Consider the following 20,297-nt stretch of genomic DNA (forward strand, 5'->3'; position numbering starts at 1 on the left):
TGAACTGCAGGAGATTGTCTTGACCATGTCTACATGCCTAAATGCACTGAGTTGCCGCCATGTGATTGGCTGATTAGAAATTAAGTGTTAACGAGCAGTTGGACAGGTGTACCTAATAAAGTGGCCGGTGAGTGTATATATATATATATATATATATATATATATATATATATATATTCTATCAAAGAACTTCCTATGAAGTTTTACAGCAGTGTGGGGACTTGGCCTATTGTCTGAGACGATGAACGTGATGTCATTACTGATGATAGCAGCATTTGTGTAAACTTTATTGACTGCTGTAGCAGCCAGGAGGATGTGGGGTCTGGTACTGATCACTTGAGAAGGAGGCTCCTGTTTCATATATCTAGGTCCGTGTTGTGGAACCTATGGCACTCAGAACCCTCTCTGTTGGCATGTGCTGTTGCCCTGATCGCTCACTAATGGGGAATCCTTTCCTGTATTCCCCATTTGTGAGCGATCACTTCTTTCAGTTGTATGTGCGAATGACAGCGGAATCCACGTCATAATCCGCCTCTTTACAATGGTGATCTATGGAGACCACTAACGTTCTTTTTTTCCCGCTATCGGCAATTGCCGATAGCGGAAAAACAGACGCGAGCTGCCCTTTCTTCAGGCGGATTCTGCTGAGCCGTGGCTTCCGCCTGCAGCCGCAACCTCCGGCGTCGGCCCATTCATTTGAGCCGACTCCGGGGTGGGGGAAGCCGCGACCGTGACAGGTGGGTTTTGAACATATTTTGACTTGACTCCGCAAGTCAAAATATGGTCAAAATCCGCCCCACTGCCCTCCGTGTGAACGAGCCCTTAAACAGATCCCGTGAGATGTAAATAGTGAACATGAATTGTTCACAAGTATACAAAATGCAAACTATTACCTTTCAGTACAAAGTTTTTTGCATTTTTGAAAACTCTGTAAAGCCACATTCACAAGACTGTACTCAGTTATGCTTTTTCATTTATACAACAAGCATTTCCTGACTTTAGTCACATTTTTTAGACCCCTAAAACCCCTTTAATGCCAGTCTATTTCTCATTACTGACTGTGAAATTTTTCTAAATAGCTTAGAATTAATCAGTGTTTCATTATTACTTATTAGTGATGGCATCTGTGGTCTCAGAACAGAGTGCAGTTATAACTGTTTGGTACACTGGGGACAGGCTTATTACGCCTGGTACATAAATTTTTGCAAATAAGTCACAATTTTGCGAACGCAAAATTACGCGCGTTATATGCCCTTAAGACGACACATTGAAATGAATGGGATCTGTTTTGAGCATTCACACTCTGACACGTGTATACATGTCAGAATGCGCACGCGTTAACTCCGTGTGAACGGCCCTAGAGCCCAAACATTCTAGGGCTTGTCTTTATAGCAATATCACACAGAACACAGGATCGGAAGTACTACTATTACTTTCAGTGTCAGCGTGACACTTGTAGTGGTCAGGGGGCTGTGAAGCCAGGAGGCAGCAAATAAACCTATGCTCATAGTCTACAGGGGTGGCTCCGTTGCTGACTGGCTGTAAATTTCTTGCTATTAGTGCAGTGCGCACACTATAATTTATGACTATCCCAAATTCTACAAAGCAGCCAGCACAGGGAGGCCAGGGATAAGATTTCCCATGGATTTAAACCGCGGCTTGAACTCCAAATATTCCTTAAAAGCGTAATAAGGAGGGCAGTTGTAGATTTTTTGGAGCCACCTTTGCATTTCTTGAGTTTGGTCCCAGTTCTGGAGAAGTGCTTTTTGATGGAGTTCAGAGCAGTTTGCTGTTGTACAGCCCATTACACACACGCACCCATAAACCTGAGTGACATGTGTGTAAAGCGGGGCCGCCAGCCTCTTGCCAAGAGATAATTTCATTGGATGTTTATTGGACGGCGAGGCCTGGGCCATCACTGACACCCGGCTAATGCACTCTGGCAGGTACTGTTTGACTTGTGGGCCTGGCAGCCAGCCAGGAGAGCACATTAGTGAGTGGCGGTGAGAGAACGAGCCTCAGCCTGTGGCATTCTCGCAGTGTAAAGAGCCTCCTGTGAGGGCACTCTGCTACACCAAGGGAGAGTAAATGGATTTAGATGGCATCAGTAACATGCCCTCTGTCCTCAGGTATAAATGATCATTATGTGTAGGGGATTTTCCCATTAAATACAATGTAAGTTAAAGTTCACTGTTGTGCCATTGTCTTTATGAACTATTATTCTGATGAACAGGGCTATTGCAAACCCCATCCAACAATGCTGAATCTATGGTTGTGTGTCTGTAGTTCTAGCATCAGCATGAGCCAGGAGGTGCGGGGTATACAGTACTTGGTCCCTGTCAGATAGGGAGATGCTGCAGTGCATGGAATTATGGAACGGTAGCAATGCATCTATAGCTGGGCTCTATGGTGGCACTGAATGTATACAACTAAAGATTATTCCTGTGCAACCTACATACCGTTGTCCTCCAGGTTGCCCCACAGAAATGTACAGTTTATAGTAAACATTGATAAGCACTCAAGTTTTACAAAGAGAAATAACATTTGAGAGTACAGAGTGGCCTCTCAATCAAAGCCCTGCATAGTCCTAGCATCTCCACAGTGTGTTTTAAAGAGGTCAATATTAGGTAGAGGTGTCAATCGTACTGCTCTCAGGTAACTCAGGATGAGAGGATTAACTGCACAAAGCACACAAAGAATGGCTGCAGTGACAGGCGTGGAAAAACAATCATTGGGTTAGTCACTTTGTACATGAGAACATAAGAAATATGTGGGCATCATACAGTCATGAAAAAAAAACTAGGTACACCCTTTTTGAGTTCTATGGTTTTACAAATCAGGATTTATTTAAAAATGTTTTTAAATCTTAAAAATTAGGTAAATGCGACCTCATACCTGAAAAATTACACCGTCTCACTATTTATTCAACATAGCCAACGTCATGAATCTTTGACCCAGTGTGACCTCAGCCAGAGGCCAGAAGAGGTCTGAAGAGGACGCCAGTGGACAGTTGGATGCCCATTGAGAGGTGAGGCAAGGTGAGTATTAGGATATGTTTACATGGAAGAAAAGGTGCCGGAAACCTTTTCCGCCTTGTGAAAATTCGGCATGGCTAGCTGTGACGGGATGCCGATGCAGTATCAGCATTCTATTGCGGCATCCCGTTCCTGATTAGGCCTGAATGAATGGGCCTAAACAGGAGCTTGACTCGAGCCATGGGAGCTGCAGCTGACTCAGCCGTGGAATCCGCAGCAAGATAGGTCACGTCACTTCTTTTTTTCACTACTAGCTAGCGGAAAAAAAAGTGAAGTCAATGGGACCCATATTTTGCAGGCGGATTTTGAAGCGGATTCTGCGTCAAAATCTGCCTGCAAAAAACTCCGTGTGAACATACCCTTACAGTTATTTTACTCACCTCTCTTAGGCCTCCAATTATACTCTATGGTCCGAGGAGACCCCAGATTATAATAACCCAAAACTTTAATATTCAGGTCAAATTTAATTGTATCCAAATCCTTTTGACACATCCCCATTCACAATTGAAAACATTCAAGAAAATCAGTAACTTTTCATAGTTCATTCCATGTCACTGTTGAAATTCCAGCCATGAATACACTGAATAGACAACCAACACAACATGGGCGAGTCTCTGAGAATATTTGTCAAAACTCATGAGACGAAACAAAATTACTATTATACGTTTTGGTCTTTTTATGACAACTTCAAGACTGGAAGAGGTCTGAAGTCCATAGCCCAAGGGAGATGAGTAACATTGAGCCCTGGACCTCTGCTAGTTATGCTCTGGGGTTTGATTAAACCCCAAAGTATAACAATGGCTTGTGGGTGGCAACCCTCAATAATTTAGGGTATGGATAAACCGGAAAATTTGTAGCGAAAACCATAGGGGCCATTATGAGACATTAAACTATGTGGAGGGAGATTATATGGGACATTCTACAGTGAAGGGGCAACTATGTGACATTATACTGTGTCCTGTTGGACATAATTCTTAAAGTGGTTGTCCAGGAAATGGAGAAACTCTGGAGGGACCTGGGGCAGGTGTAACAGATCCCAGAGCGACTCCCTGCTATTTTCATCCCTCTTCAGTGACATCACAAACTTGAGTTACGCCAGCGCCAATATACATTGCGACACCAGCCTGACCCAGTTGACTTCGTGACATCACTACAGAGGCCCAAAGACAGCATGAAGTCATGTTAGAGCACAGGAGAGGTAAGTAACACTGATTTTCACCTCCTCTGGGCCTCCAATCATTATACTCTGGGGTCTGAAGAGACTGGAGAATATAATAATAGCAGTATTTGCTGGGTCCTTACTTTCTGATCCCTGCTCATGCTAGCATCCGACTCCGCAGACGGAGAAATGGAGGAGGCCATTAGCAGCGTAAATAGGGCCCGTCACCTAAAGGCCTTACTCCAGCAGGTAAAAGCCTATTAAAGGAATAATAATAACAATGCCTGCTTCCGCAGAATGAGAAATGGAGGAGGCCATGAGCAGGAACAGGGATCTGAAGTAAATAAGGCCCATTACCTAAATAGATTACTCCAGCAGGTAACAGCCTATTAAAAAAAAGAAGCTGGGGCCCACATACATTTTGTGTTGTGCCTAGAGCTAACAGAAGCCAAACAATGTGTCAAACTGATGCAGGTACATTAACCAAGGTTAAACCAAGCTGAATACTGAAGAAACAAAATCCTTAAGAGCTGATATTACTGTATATTTCACATATTTCTATAGAAATGACATAGGCACGCAGTCGAAGCACCATATCTGGTAAAAACAGGGTGTTGGGTGACAACTGTCCTGCCTCTTTAGACAGTAAGTAATGTACACTGATGTTGGGAAATTCTTTATGTAAATAGATTTCATACAAGAAAGACATATTGCTGCTGTGTAATCCTGCTTTTGCTGTCCTTTTGCTGCAGGGTGGGGATACTGGCAGCTTAGAATCCCCTGAGAATATGAGTGAAGAACTTGCCAAACCAAGGACCTATTATTCCTTCACCAAAGCACATAAAATAATGAAGAGGTTTAGGATGTGTAACGTACTATTTAATGCCCAGGAGAATGATCCAGGTATGCTGGAAGGGAGAGGGGGCTGCACTCTTATCCAAGACCAATGCTATTTATAAAGCACAAAAACTATCCAGCTCTCCAAATCAGCAATTTGCTGTGCGCTCTCAGTCGACATTTAAATCACACTTATTAATCTTAAGGGCCCTGTGAAACATAATTGAAAGGTACTGTGAGTAAGTGGGGAGACCGGGACGACCGAGAGCTTGGCTGAGTGCTTCTCTTGGCATCATGTAATTAGAGGTTTAATAAATGGCGTCACTGGAGCATTTCATAGGGAAACTCTCAACATCCACAGGATTCTGCACTCAGAGGAAAACAACCTTACTAACCACCACAAGAATGTCTGTCACTAGATCACAATCAAGAACAGCGAGAAGGAAAGAGGGAAGAAAGGGCAGCAGTATTTAGTATCAGTACTTGTAAGCCAAAGCCAGGAACATACACAGAAAGCAGAATGGAAAGAACTACACTTTTTCTAGGTTTTCAATCTCTTCCTAGTGTTATAATATAATCATGCAAGACACAAACTAAAATACTCCCAAGTAAAAATGAGAGAAAAACAGAGACAGCCCCAAGTTTGATGTATAACAAGAAAAATAATTTATCTAACAGGTGCAAATAAGTTCAACAATCTGGGAAACTGCTGAGTGTCCAGACTGCGGATCTTGAACTTTTCACTTGAAATTTGTGAAGGCGAATTTCGCTGTAATGATAGCAAATGTGTGATTTTTACATTACTTCCTCCAGACCAGAGGCAATTCTCTTACAGTAAACCAGAAGAAATCTCCTTTCCCCAGATGGCCCTAACCTTATGATCCCTCTATGGAGTTTGTGTAAGAATTGCCTTGGTCTATCTTTTAGGGATGCGATCTGGTTCTTTCAGCCTCTAATGTCCCCAGGTAATTGTCAGGCCAGGCATAACATAAGGAAAAGACAGACATGTCCACAAGTATTTTGGTGTGCATTTCTTAGAATGTTACTCAGTGGAGGTGACACATGGCCACATTTGAGGGTGACATGATATGAAGCATCACAGATCAGCAACTCCCAATATTCTTTACATAATTCCCCAGGAAAACATAACTCTCCCTAGTGGTTGTGTATCATGGGAAGAATATGCAAATCTCTCTTCCATGATGTAAATAGGAAGACAGTGCCTAGTGCAAAATAGAGGGCGCTCTCTCTAACATCATGCCCGACCTTCCCAGAGGCCTTTGCTGCAAATGATGTGGGATTTTACCAAGCCAGTCTTCTCAGCCGAAGACAGCTGTTTCGATCTGATTGGATCTCTTCAGCCTGGCGCAGAGAAGACTGACTTGGCAGAGGTGAGAGGCTTCTAGACAGGGTTAAGGGGATATTGTCACTCCTTCGGGAGAGACCACCATTTGTGGTGTGTGGAGTCTTATTACGCCATAGACGCTTCACTGAAGAGGATCATGGGAAGAATATGCAAATCTGTCCTCCATGATGTAAATAGGCATCCTATTTACATCATGGAAGACAGATTTGCATATTCTTCCCAGGATCCTCTTCACAGTGGAGCGTATATGGCTTAACAAGACTCCACACACCTAAATGATGGTCTCTCCCTAAGGAGTGACAATATCCCCTTAACTTAGTGGCTGTGTAGTGACAGTTCTAGATCTATCTTCTTTATATCCATACTGATTTAGGACCAATTTACACCGTGCTGGTTAGTGCTTGTTTGCATCAGCCATCTACTCATAAGGAAGAATAATCGCTAGGCAATCAACCAACAAATCATAATTTGCCACACATTCACATTTTGTTGATTTTGAACAGGTTTTGAAGCCAACATGGAATGAAAAGAGGTAGAGAATTACCTTCTTAAACCATTTTATTGGTTGTCATCCTTTATGATCCACAACTGATTTTGGCTTAAAAAATTCTATCAACAAAATATGAATGTGTCCTAAGGCCAGTCTAAAGCCAGACACCACCAGTAAACATGTATCAGGAGGTTTACTGGCCCAAACACAACTCAGCTGAACTTTGGCTGATACATGGACTGAGTTTATCAACCTTAACCTAACTCAGGCTCACATAGGCCAATTATTGTAATAACCATTCTTATGCGGGGTTCACGCTAGCGCCTTAACCTGTCCACAGTCATGCCGCCTAAATCCCCAGAAAAACTGCTTGCCCGCAGTTAGTTTAAAAATCCATTCATTTCAATGGGTTTTTTAAGCCTCCAGTGTCTGTATGAGCCTCTCTGCCATGCAACCGTCGGAATTACGGCGGACAGGTCAAATTGCAAGCGTGAATGCCACTTTATGAAAATTCTCAGATTTTTGGATGAATAATTGGTCTGATTGGTGTGTGTAACAGAGCCATTAATTATGCACAGACAGCTATAGAGATCATTACAAGAAACTTCTGGAAGGCCCTTTCACATGGCAGCATCTGCAACCGATTTTGTGGCGGATTCCGCCCTGACTTCGGAGCAGGATGCTGAATAAATTAAGCACGATCTTGCCATGGATTCTGTGACTCGGGACTACCCACTGATTAGACCCCCTCGTCTCAGACTAATCAGCAGTGGAAAGCTGCAGGGAGTCAGGGGGTAGAAAATGAAGAGGAATCCGAGGTGCTTGCCCAACTCAAATTATTCTTCATTTTCTGATGTCTGAACAGGTCCTTACACTCTTAAGCTAGCCCAACAGCAAACAGCCTGACAGGCAAGAAAGCTGCTCAGATGAACTAAACTGCATGTCAGTTCAGCTAAACTGCAGTCGAGCCAGTAAATGTAGCCGATGCACGTGTTTCCCATCCTGAAGATGACTGTGTGAAGCCAACAAGTCTGCTTGGGTATACGTGCAGAGAGGGAAGAAAAATGTCTAGGAACATCATAGAGGAGACTAACTTCTATTCACTTCCTGCGTTTTCTGATATTAGGGGAAGTGACATCCTACACATAGTTCTCAATGGGAATATATACACAGTCTGAGCCAGGGAGCGGCCCCCTGTTGCCAGGTTTATTTGCATTGCCAGTACCCCACGCACTTTTAATGAAGTGTTAGTACATTGTGATTTCTCCTTGGTCTATAAATAGATCTGCACTGGACTTGGTTGCAGTGAATTGCCTCCATTAGTGCTTTAATGGATGGCTTGTGATGATTAGAGCAGACACGCTCCCCTCCGACTGAGCTGCTAAGCAGGATTAATTGCGAGTTGTTAAAATAGGAAGTCATCACATTTTATGCACTCCAGTTAAATGTGGCTGGCATGAAACGGCTCGCCCCACAATATGGGTGTAATGTGTGTGTCTGCACACGTGTGCTTATTCCTTCCCAGGCAAAGGACTTCAGTGTGCCAAAGGGAATACTACAGAGGCAACTGCCAGTTAATTTTTACCTTCTACAGGGAGCAATTTGCTGTAATGGTTTTCTGTTCAAAGGGAATGAGTTGCCAGAAAATTATTTTTTAAATCAAGTTTTATGTTTAAAATAATTTTTGGGGAGGTTTTTAAAAATGTTCTATGTTATTTAAATTTAAGAAATGTAAAGATCCTGCCCACTAAGTCAAATGATTTGCTAAGATTTCCTGTTTTCTGTAGATTTCCTTGCACTTACCAGCACACAGATGACTACAGCTCTCATGCATCCTATTAATTATTATTATAAATGTGAAATGTTTGTGAGTTTGTGACTTTGGATGTTCGGATGTTTGGCGGTAAATCACGCAAAAACCGCTCCACCGATTTGGCTGAAATTTTCCACAAACAGTCACTACACTCGATTGCGCAATAGGCTACTTTTTGTCACAATAGCGCACATACGTTTTTCCCAGGACCCCCACAAAATCCAAACTCACATCACTATCTCTGCAATCTCACACACTTTGGACCCCGATTTGGCTGAAATTTTCCACAAACATAGTCCCTACACTCGATTGCGCAATAGGCTACTTTTCGTCACAATAGCGCACATACGTTTTTCCCAGGACCCCCACAAAACCCAAACTCACATCACTATCTCTGCAATCTCACACACTTTAGACCATAGCAAGCCACAAAATTCATATTACCCCCTACAGCAGAGGTCTGCAACCCCTGGCACACGTGCTAAGAGTGGCACTCCTGCCATATTTCACTGGCACGCCAGCAGCACAGGACCTACAAGAGTTAAATGAAGTCTGAGTCTCTTCAGTGCTCTGCTAGAGCTGAGGCATAAGGACACTCCCCTTTGCGAGGTGTGCAGGACACCCAGGGGGTGGAGCTTAATCGCTCAGGTCTCTGCCTGCTATTGTGATGGCTCCTGCCGAAGCTGCTAGCAAACTGAAAGTAAGAAACACACAGCTCCCTTCCTTTACTTCCTATTCTCATTAATGTCAGGCATGGGGTTATTAGTTTAGTGTTAGTAACTCCATGTGCCTCACATTAATAGGAATAAACCCCATCATGTCCCTCATATTAACCCCTGTGTGCCTCATATAAAGGGTACTAATATGTGAGACATATGGAGGGACTAATAAAAAACCTCAGTAATGAAGATACTTAATTATTACCTCCAAGTCTCTCACATATCAGTAACTAGAGATGAGCGAGTACTGTTGGGATCAGCCGATCCGAACAGCACGCTCCATAGAAATGAATGGATGCACCTGGTACTTCCGCTTGGACGTAGCCGGCGCGCTTAACCCCCCGCGTGCCAGCTACGTCCATTCATTTCTAGGCGAGCGTGCTGTTCGGATCGGCTGATCCCAACAGTACTCGCTCATCTCCATCAGTAACTCTTACACAGGTGTTAATGTGAGGGACATGATGGGGTTAATTGTTATTAATAAGAGGCGCATGGAGTTACTAAACTGTCATGCACAGGGCCAGACTTTATGTTGCTTGCTCAAGAGTATCCTGTGCCCAAAACTTACATGTACTGGCGCAAAATAACAACTCATACAATGTCGTATATCGAAGTATATTAACCTGAAATACCTCTGTCCCAAAGACACTATGTACAGTTTATACCAACACCATATAGCGGCTGAAATACAAATTACATTCAACACAAAAGTCTCATGTGCACTCAGAACTACAGCAAAAACAAGATACACAGTTACATTTTATATCCCATACCTTATACACAGTACGAAAACCTTACCCGCGCCTGTATATACCCGCTACTACAATCACCGCAGACGAAGTCGCGGGTACCAGCTAGTATGTACATAAGTCACAATGTCTGATTTCACAGTGAAGAGGGCACAGACAGTGGCTTAACTAGGAATGTCGTGGCCCCGTTGCGAACCTTTGACATGCCCCCCCCAACCGACACAGATGCCGAAGACCTCGACCGACCCCTTCCTCTGCACTCTATTATGTCCCTTATTAAGCCCTGCACACAGTATTATGTCCATTAGTGGCCCCTGCACACAGTATTATGTTCATTAGTGGCCCCTGCACACAGTATTATGTCCATTAGTGGCCCCTGCACACAGTATTATGTCCATTAGTGGCCCCTGCACACAGTATTATGTCCATTAGTGGCCCCTGCACACAGTATTATGTTCATTAGTGGCCCCTGCACACAGTATTATGTCCATTAGTGGCCCCTGCACACAGTATTATGTCCATTAGTGGCCCCTGCACACAGTATTATGTCCCTTAGTGTCCCCTGCACACAGTATTATGTCCATTAGTGGCCCCTGCACACAGTATTATGTCCATTATTGGCCCCTGCACACAGTATTATGTCCCTTAGTGGCCCCTGCACACAGTATCATCCCCAATAGTGGCCCCTGCACACAGTATTATGTCCCTTAGTGGCCCCTGCACACAGTATCATCCCCAATAGTGGCCCCTGCACACAGTATTATCCCCCATTATATATATATATCCACACAGTATTATACCCCAGAGTATAATAATCGGAGACCCGGTGGATTAAAAACATAAAAAATTACTGTTTCTTACTTGTCCCCCAGCTCCTACTCTGTCTTCTCTGCTGCCCTCCTTCTTCTATAACGTTGGACATCACATGATCCGGGAAGCAGGCCGGGTTCATGTGACGTCAGAGACATCAGACAAGTAGGAAGGAGGCCTGGCAGGATCGTGGAGAGGTAAGTAACAGTTTTTCTTACGTTCCCGTACCTCTCCCGATCCACCGATCATTATACTCGGGGGTCTGCAAAGACTCCAGAGTATAATAATTGTTTATGGGTGTCCCCCCGGCCCAGCCAGGATCGACAAGTAGATAGGGCCTGTAACAGCCTATTAAAAAAAACAAAAAAAAAACGTAGCAGTAGCGGCTGTCACCGGGCCCCCTAATGGCCCGGGCCCTGTGGCAGCTGCCTCTGTGGTAGTTACGCCCCTGGGCACAGAGCATGCCTATAAAACTCTCCCATAGAAGTCAACAGGGTGTGCTGCAGACCATTGTGTATATGGCCTATGGCCCACAGAGACAAGAAGGTGCAAGTTATTATAGGCTGAATAACAAGAGTTGGAATTGCAAGACATTTAGGATTTTTTTCTTTTTAAATATAGTTAACATTTAAAATTAAAAACATCAACCAAAATGATTTAAAAATATGTTTAATAAAAAAAAAAGTGATTTAAACAATAGCTCATTTCCTGGTGACACTTTCCCTTTAAGCTGCTATGCTGCACATTGCCCTTCTTAGAGTAATGAAGCCGTTCCTTCCCTCTATACTTTAATGCCTTTCCACTTCTTTGGCTTTGAAAACTGCATCTCAAAACCTGAACATGTAAAAATACCCTGAGAAGTACATGCAGTTTTTCTGTGTCAGTTTTATTACAGTCAGTATCAGTTTACAAAAGAAAAAGGAAACAAATATAACAATTTTATCTCTCTACATAACCAGCCCTGGCGGAAGAGGTTACGTCCCAAGAACCACTTTAAGCTCATTTGCATAAGAATAAAATGCTGATTTTTAGCAAACTGAACATTCTAGGCAGAATTAGAAAAGCATCTTTGTACAGTTGTCCGGCAAGTCCAGATACTTCGTGTGTAACTGTAAATGCATTATTACTTCATAGATGTGGTATCTGCTGAGTCTGCCATGTAAATGGGAATGAATTGCTCAGAATATACTATATTATACAGCGGAGACCTGGCAGTAGTGCCGGCACTTATTACTGGCAATATCTCCTTGGTGCTTTGATAAAAGCGGACCAAGGTGCCATTTTTGGGATTGCTAGCCCCCGGAATTAGATTTAATGCTGGCGGTCTATTGCCATGACAGCCAGGAGCCTATTGAAAGCTCACAGAATGTCTGACATAGAGTTGTATTAAAGGCTGCACTATAAAACCTGTACTACAAGCCTCACAATTTTACAATGCAATGTATTAGTGATCAGATACCCTGAGGTTCATAATGAATACAGTTAAAAAAAAGTTAAAATAAAAAATTTAAAATTCGAATCACCCCACTTTCCCTAGAACACATATAAAAGTTTAAAAAAATAAATAAATAAGTGAAACACATACACATTAGGTGATCCCTAAAAGAAGCAAATGCATCCAAAATAAGTGCAGAGCAGAATATCTCAAAACTGTCCAATTTTACTGGAAAAGGCGCAAGTAGCTTCATAAATGTGCCCATTAGACTGAATTTCCACAGTATGTTTTTGTTAAACCTCCCCCCAAACATGAATTTTTATAGAAAACCTTGATAGGTATTTTTAAAAGCACATGCAGCGTTATATAAAAATGCATGTGATTTTTGAGCCTTGCTATTGCTAAAAACTGCATGCAGTTTTTAAAGGGCTTGTCCGAGGAGAATTTCTGTACTTATCTGGTCCAGTGGAATGCTTTTGTTAGACCTCGAGGTTCTGGAGATGTCATGACCAACAGGACATGTGATCAGAGGCATTGTTCAGCTACTTGGGTTGCTCCGATCTCACAAGTAAATAGTTATGTGGCATGGTGAGCAAGTTTTACAATAGTCATCTAGCCCCCATGTCACAGGTATACATGGGTCATCAGCTACAAGCATAGAGGTGGCAGCTTTTCTGTTAGATGCATTGATGTTGTGGAGGTCTGATTTATTTGCAGTTATATATTGCCTCTTGCTATTTCACAAGGTCAGTGTGCCTTTCAGGACCACCAATACGTTGGATGATTCTACTAGTCACTCACCTTTTCTAGAAACAGATACAACCAAGAAATAGAATGTGTAGTTTTAATTAAATTTTTTTTTGTATCCACTTACAAACAAACACTCATTGTAAGTGGATAGACACATGCCTCTGTGAGGTCTCTGTTTATACCAAAAAAAGTGATGTAAAATAATAATGTGTTTACTGTATTGTATAAATTGTTGTTTTTATGAGTAGTATATACTGTGCACACCCATGCCAAAAATAGAGTGCAGTCTATATTATTTACTGTGTTTGACATTTATTTTAAAAAGTGTATTACAAAAATGTGTTTGATTTTTCTATTTTGTTTTGTTTTGCAAACTTTACTGGGGAAAAAAAAACAAAAAAAAAACACGACTTTCATCACGGTCGTGTATTTCTGACTCCCATACACCAGATCTTGTGTTTTAGACCTGGTATAATAACATCTAAGACAGGTTAAGAATAATGAAAAACAGAGGCAATTCCCAAACAGAGAGCTGAGCAGTTACCTGCAAAATGGCTAAAACCAAAAAGTCAGCTTATTAACCGACATCAACCGATTCTGTTATTTTGCATCCTGTCCAATCCTTTCACTGAGATATGTTATGATAAGATACACTAAGAGATATGTCACTTTTTGCTATCCAATCAGGACCGCTGATATGCCCATATAGTACATACTGTGCTTTAATAGAGTGTGTACAATCTATTATAAATATACTTAGAGCATGTGAAGGATATTACCTGGGACAGGCAATTACTCAAGAAATACAAAACCAAAATTCAGTGGCATGGCAAGGAAAAAGGAGGGGTCTTAAAGGAATCCTTAATTAATTGTAATCAAGGTAAAGTGATTTTGGTTTAGGTTGTAATCATCATCCTGCCTTAGCAAGTGTTGTTTCTGCTACTGTTTCGTGTAAGGGTAAGTTCACATGGTTTTTTTTGGATCGGAACCTGAGGCGGAGGCTGCCTCAGGTTCCGATCCAAAAACCGGGTAGCCGCAACTGAACGCTGGTGCACTGCACCGGCATCCATCCGCTCACTCTGCTCCGGATTAGGCCCAGAAGAATGAACATCTCGCTTCTTTTTCCGGGAGCTGGAAGAAACAGCTACCGGATAAAAGACCTCAGTGGCTCCCATTGATTTCAATGGGAACCGTCTTTTTGGTCAGGGTTTTGAGGCGGATACGGCCTCAAAACCCAGACCAAAAAAACTCCTTGTAAAAGCAGCCTTCACATACGCGCATATCACATTGAAAGCAATAGCCTCCCATTGAGTTCAATGGGTAGCGCGCGTAATACCGAACCCATTGAACTCAATGGGATTCTGTTTTACTGCGCTCACTCTGAACGTGTTTACATGTCAGAATGAGCGGAGTGTTAACTCCGTGTAAAAGCAGCCTAAGGGACACAAGAATAAAAAGCAGAGAGGATCACTGGGTGTCCACAATTACTCCTCCCCAAGTGGTCCAGCCTTTATTGCCAAATCCAGTCTTGGACTGAAGGAACTAATTACTTGAGATTTTTGATATTTCTGCGAGGGAGACGACATTCTAAAGACCTACATGATGCAGTGCACATTTAGGACACATAACCTGTTCTTACCTTGCCATATCTGGAGGCAAAAGTTCCCGTAAGTAATGAGTGGAAGATAATAATCGTCTCATCCAAATCCCATACAAAGACACGCTGTGACAGGAGAGAGGAGCACATTTTAGTACACGGCAGAACATTTCCCTTGTATTAAGCCAATAACCTAGTGGTTGCTGACAGACGATGCTGATGCTGCAGTGTCACCAAATATCCCACATTACAATGCACATTGTTCACCAGTCACAAACTATATATTACCCAAGTCCCTGATTCTTCACCTGTGTGCATGTAGCAGAGTAACCAATGTACCCCAAGTAAAAGAATAGGGCTACTGCTGCACTATCTCCACTATCATTCAATTACATGAATATACATTATAATATAAAATTATAGTTATAAACATACATTATTACATTCATATATTTTACATCTGTCCCTCTACTCAGCTTGAGAGCTCTAGAGAAGGAGCAACCTCATTTGTAAGAGCTCCAAGACCCTTCCACCACTACTTATTATCGCCATGAAAGTTCAGGACCATAAGGCTGGGGCTGCACTGTGTAGGGAATCCCATCTCCACAGTGTGGCAAAATACGCGCAGCGGACAAGCTGAGATTACCTACAGAAGCGCCGGCGGTTTCATTATAGGTATAATTGAAGCAGAAAGTCTGCAGAGAAACTGTTGCAAACTTTCTGTGAAAAGCACTGCAAGAAAATCGGTGATGCGTTGCTGCTGCGATTTTTCACACCGTGTTGTTTTGCTGCGGGACACTACATGGGTCCTTAGTCTAAATAAGGAATCCTTCAACTTGGATTTCTCTCTAGATTCATTCTTCTAAGGTGTGTTACAATATACAAAATTGACATTGGTTTATCCAAGCACACACCACACCAAGTTCCCATAATAAACTGAGATTAAATGTACATACAGAACTGTGTGATCAGCTGATAATTTATTGCCCAAATCTTGCCCCCTCCTCTATTTGCAGTCTGGCAGATGCTTATTGTATTGGCTGCTGATGAAGCCACATTATTATTATTTATAGGTTAAATTAAGTACCGGTTTAAATGATTATAGGGAAAAGTATACATGGTCACAACAATACATCAACCTACTGAATATTGTTACAGATGTGATTCACAGCTTGGACCTAAGATACAATACCTGATGTACAACTGAACACAGTCATTTATAGCTCAACAGCGTCACATAAGTAACATCCAGGCTAAAGGATCAGCCAGAGGTCTGACTCAGAAAAAGTGCCCATCAACAAGAAACACATTGGAGGCTATTTATTGTAAAAAAAAAAAAAAAAAAAAAAAAAAAAAAAGTTTGCCTTTATTTATGAAGCAATGTTTTGCTGGCCTCACTATATTTTTTGGCCTCACTACTTTTTAGTCATTATGAGTGAGGCTTAGGCCAGGGCCCCATGGGCCATAAATGCTGCGATTTGGCCGCTGCAGAAATGCTGCAGGAAAAATCGCGTCGTTTTACAGTACTTGCAAAGTGGATGGGGTTCATGCGAATCCCATGGCCACTTTGCTGAAAAAAATCGCAGGGCAGACACGCTGCAATTTCCAAAACTGTCACGGTTTTGAAAATCGCAGCATGTCAACTATATCTACGGAAATGCCGGCGGCTTTCCCATAGATGTAATTGTAACAGAAAGTCCGTGCAGGAAAACTCCATGAACTTTTTGTTCAAAGCGCTCCGGGAAGAACCACAATGTGTTCACTCCGTGTTTTTTCCCGTAGTACTTTAGTGCGGTATTTCCACCTCGTGGGGCCTTAGCCTTAAAGTGAAATTTATAGCAAATCCTATCCATACATTTCGGGAAAATACACGCAACATTTCCATTTTGTTTTTGCAGTTTTGGAAATTGTAGTATGTCAATTATACCTACGGAAACGCAGGCAGTTTCCCTATAGGCATAATTGAAGCAGAAAGTCCGCAGAGGAAACCTGTGAAAAGCGATGTGGGAAAAACTGTGATATGTTGTCGCTGTGATTTTTCCCACAGCTTTTTTTTTTTTTTTTTGCTGTGGCCTGGTATGTGGGGCCTTAGCCTTAAAAACCGCATGCAGTTCTTCTGCAAAAAAAAGCAGAATGAGGCCGCAGCCGCACATTGCAAAAACTCTGCAGCAGAAACTGTAGCGATTTACAGTACCTGCAAAGTGGAAAGGATTCATGCTAATCCCATATACACATTTCAGGAAAATATCCAGAGTGGAAATGCTGTGATTTCAAAAACTGTTGCATTTTTGTAAATTGCAGCATGTTAATTATAACTATGGAAATGCTGAATGGTTTCCCTATAAGTATGGATCTATAGGGAAACCACCAACATTTCCATAGATATAACTGACGTGCTGTGATCTCCAAAAACACAACGTTTTTGGAGATCACAGCATTTCTGCTGCACATATTATTCTGCAATGTGTGGATGGGATTTGTTACAACCATGTGGGGTCCCAATTTAGGGGACCATGAACGATTATGGTCATGAAACTGACAGGAGGTGTTCTCATGCAGCCGACTCTTGCAGGTACATGGTTAATGACAATACAGATGTATTTTTCTGATACCAAACAAATCAGATGTGAGCAGGTTAAAAAAATTTTTTTGCGGTTTTTAGATTTGCTGCCAAACTCATTACAGGATGTTTTTTTCAAATGTATTCAGGGCTTTTAAAGACATAATATATTTAGATATAAGAATCCTTTGTAAATCAGCCAATTTTCAGTAAGCTAGTCTGCACAGTCTTGTCCTATAGAATAATAAAGCAAAATAACCATGTGGAAAAAGCATTAAAGGAAATGGGATTAGTCTAAAGCAATGACAAACTACCTCTCTCCACTCTCTGTTGTCTCTGATCTTACTACATTTCCTTTTGTAGGTCTGGGGAAGGGTGAAATCATATAATAATGGAGGAACTGAATATGCTACAAACTGAGGCAGTGAAGTGGGCTAGTGAGAGCTCAAATATCAAGGTTTTTTGGTACTATAAGATTGATCACCTGTCCTTGGGAGAAGTCATCAATGTCACATTGGTGGGCTCTTGACAACGGGAAAACCCACCTGATTTAAGGGCCGGTGGCTCTTGGACAAATGCTGTGGCTTCTTCACTGCTTTGCCTGCTGTACATTGTATAGTGGGACTAAGCTGTATCAGGGCCATGTGACCAATGAATGTGATGTCACTGGCCTGAGAAGTAGAAGTGGCGCCCATTCAACTGCCATAACTTCTTCAGACAGATGATCAGCAATGATGCTGTGGGTTTAGACTTTATTGATCTAATATTGATGGATAGGATAGTTCATCAATATCATAGTCCCAGGGCCAGGGCCCCACATTGTGAAAATGCAGTGTTTTACATGACCTGTAAAGTGGATGAAATTGTAGATAATCCCATCCACACTTTGCAGAAAAAGATCTGCAGTGGAAAAGCTACGATTTTAAAAATGCCTGTTTATGAAAATCACAGCATGTCAAATATACCTACAGAAATGCTGGTGTTTTCATATAGGTATAATAAGAGGCAAAAAATTGCAGAGGAAAGTTGTTGGACTTCCTGTGAAAAACGCAGCAGAAAAGACTGTGGAGGAAATGCATTGCATTTTTTTGGCTATGGCTCGCTAGGTGGGGCCTTAGCCTTAAAGCTAGGATCCTATCTATACTGCTTGTTAATGTGGATTTAAGACTTTTCCTAAATACACTGCTTCAGCAAAACTGCTTTGTTTGTCCACTATCTTACTTTATTCAATTCTTTGTGGCCACAGCCCTGACTTAGCTGCTCATGAGTCAAGTGATGTATCTGCCTGCTCTGAGGGGGGAGGGAGGAGGGGCTAAGTGCAGGGAGCGAGCCTGTGTATCTAGCTATTCCTGTGTCTACACCATGTGACCTAGCTCCCTGCTATCAGATAGGGGAGAGGAGCTGCTTTCATTTCTTCTGTTCTCCCAGTTATCAGGCTAGCTAATTCAATTGTGTTCATTATGGCAGAGACAGGCAGTCTCTGTATGTAACACAGAATGGAGTTGCTGCTGCCTGTACTTCATAGTCCAATGTGGGTGGGCGGAGCTACACGGTAATTTGGAGGCGGAGCTAAACGGCAGGTTGCATGTGAAACCCCGCCCACCAAATGATGCAAGAAACCAGGAAGAAAGAAGATTTTACAGCAGTAAAGACTGCTGAGTATGTGAGCTGGGAATACCCCTTTAAAGGGAGTCTGTCAGCATCAAACAGATACCAGTACCTTGCAGGACAGCTGCTACACTTTCTAAAGATTTCTTAATCAGCACAATTTTCATGAAAACCAGGAATTTATTCTTAGAAAATTTAGCTGAAAAGGGCTTTAGTCTGGGGCCCCATGTGCCATAAACGCCACGGTTTGGCAATTTACGGTCACTAGCGAATCCCATCCACACCTTGCGGAAAAATATGCGGATATGCGGAATGCGGAATTTGGTTTGAACATACCCTAAGTTTGTACTGTCTATTAATAAACCTGGGCCTGTGGGTTTCAGAGGATGTCAACACCGCTTGAGCTATTAAAAATGCAACAAAACTACAATGCATTTTTGGGTGTATCTTAATTTTACCAGTGAAACACATTTATTTAACATATATCAGGCATAAAATAAAAAACTGCACCAAATTCCTCAATAAAAATTACAACCAGTTTTCCTGATGCGGTTTTGACTGTGTCCAACTGCATAGTGTGAATGCATCCCGACATAGTAGATCATCTTCTACTGTTTTTAGTAGGGCTTGTCTACTTTGAATCACTATTCTTCATTAGTCGCCTGACAAACCAGTTATTACAGCTGGATGATGCAGGAGGAAAAGTTAAATCAATCTGATATTTTGTAGTTGCTCTGCTCTGGATGAAAAACAGAGTTCCAATCTAGGAAGCATTAAGTATTGTTTTAAGCATGTGAATTGTGTTATTTATTACTGTCCTGTATATCCTACAGAATTTACCGGCTGTTGACCAATCCTGAAACCGAACCAGTGACCACAAGAGACAGGTTCACATATCTAACACACTTTTGTCATTAGCTTTCTTTATGCGTCAACATTCTGAGTGCCTATTTTACTGAAAGGGCACAATTCAGTAACTCATATGTATATTTTACATGTACTGTAGTACTCCTTCACCATTTTTAAAAGTAAAGAATATGTAAATCTATTCTCCAGAATGTAATTAGGAGAACAGTGCCTCTGTATGCTGCCCTCTAGGGACAGCCCCCTTTGCATCATATCAGTAGGTTTTTTAACTGAGTCATGCATGATGTTGAGTTTATTGCCAAATTAGTATTTCTATTCCGCATCATGCCAGTAGCCTGTTTAACTGAGTCATGCATGATGTTAAGAGGGCTGTCCCTAGAGAGCAGCATACAGAGGCACTCCTAATTACATCATGGAGAACAGATTTGCATATTTTTTACCCAGAATCCCTAGCGGAGCAGGAATAACTTGTACAGTGGGGCAAAAAAGTATTTAGTCAGTC

At 42.0% G+C, this 20,297-nt stretch overlaps 1 protein-coding gene across 1 annotated transcript in view; it reads right to left on the reverse strand.

The window, feature by feature from the left end:
• The window catches only part of EYA2 (EYA transcriptional coactivator and phosphatase 2), a 176,503-nt gene that overhangs the window by 49,497 nt on the left and 106,709 nt on the right, over positions 1 to 20,297 (reverse strand). Inside the window, exon 9 of the mRNA XM_075276795.1 lies at positions 14,803 to 14,886. Within this exon, the coding sequence (XP_075132896.1) occupies positions 14,803 to 14,886 (84 nt within the window). The remainder of the gene's footprint in view (positions 1 to 14,802; positions 14,887 to 20,297) is intronic.

Source organism: Leptodactylus fuscus, chromosome 6, assembly GCF_031893055.1.
Source record: "Leptodactylus fuscus isolate aLepFus1 chromosome 6, aLepFus1.hap2, whole genome shotgun sequence".
In the NCBI taxonomy this organism is placed as follows: domain Eukaryota; kingdom Metazoa; phylum Chordata; class Amphibia; order Anura; family Leptodactylidae; genus Leptodactylus; species Leptodactylus fuscus.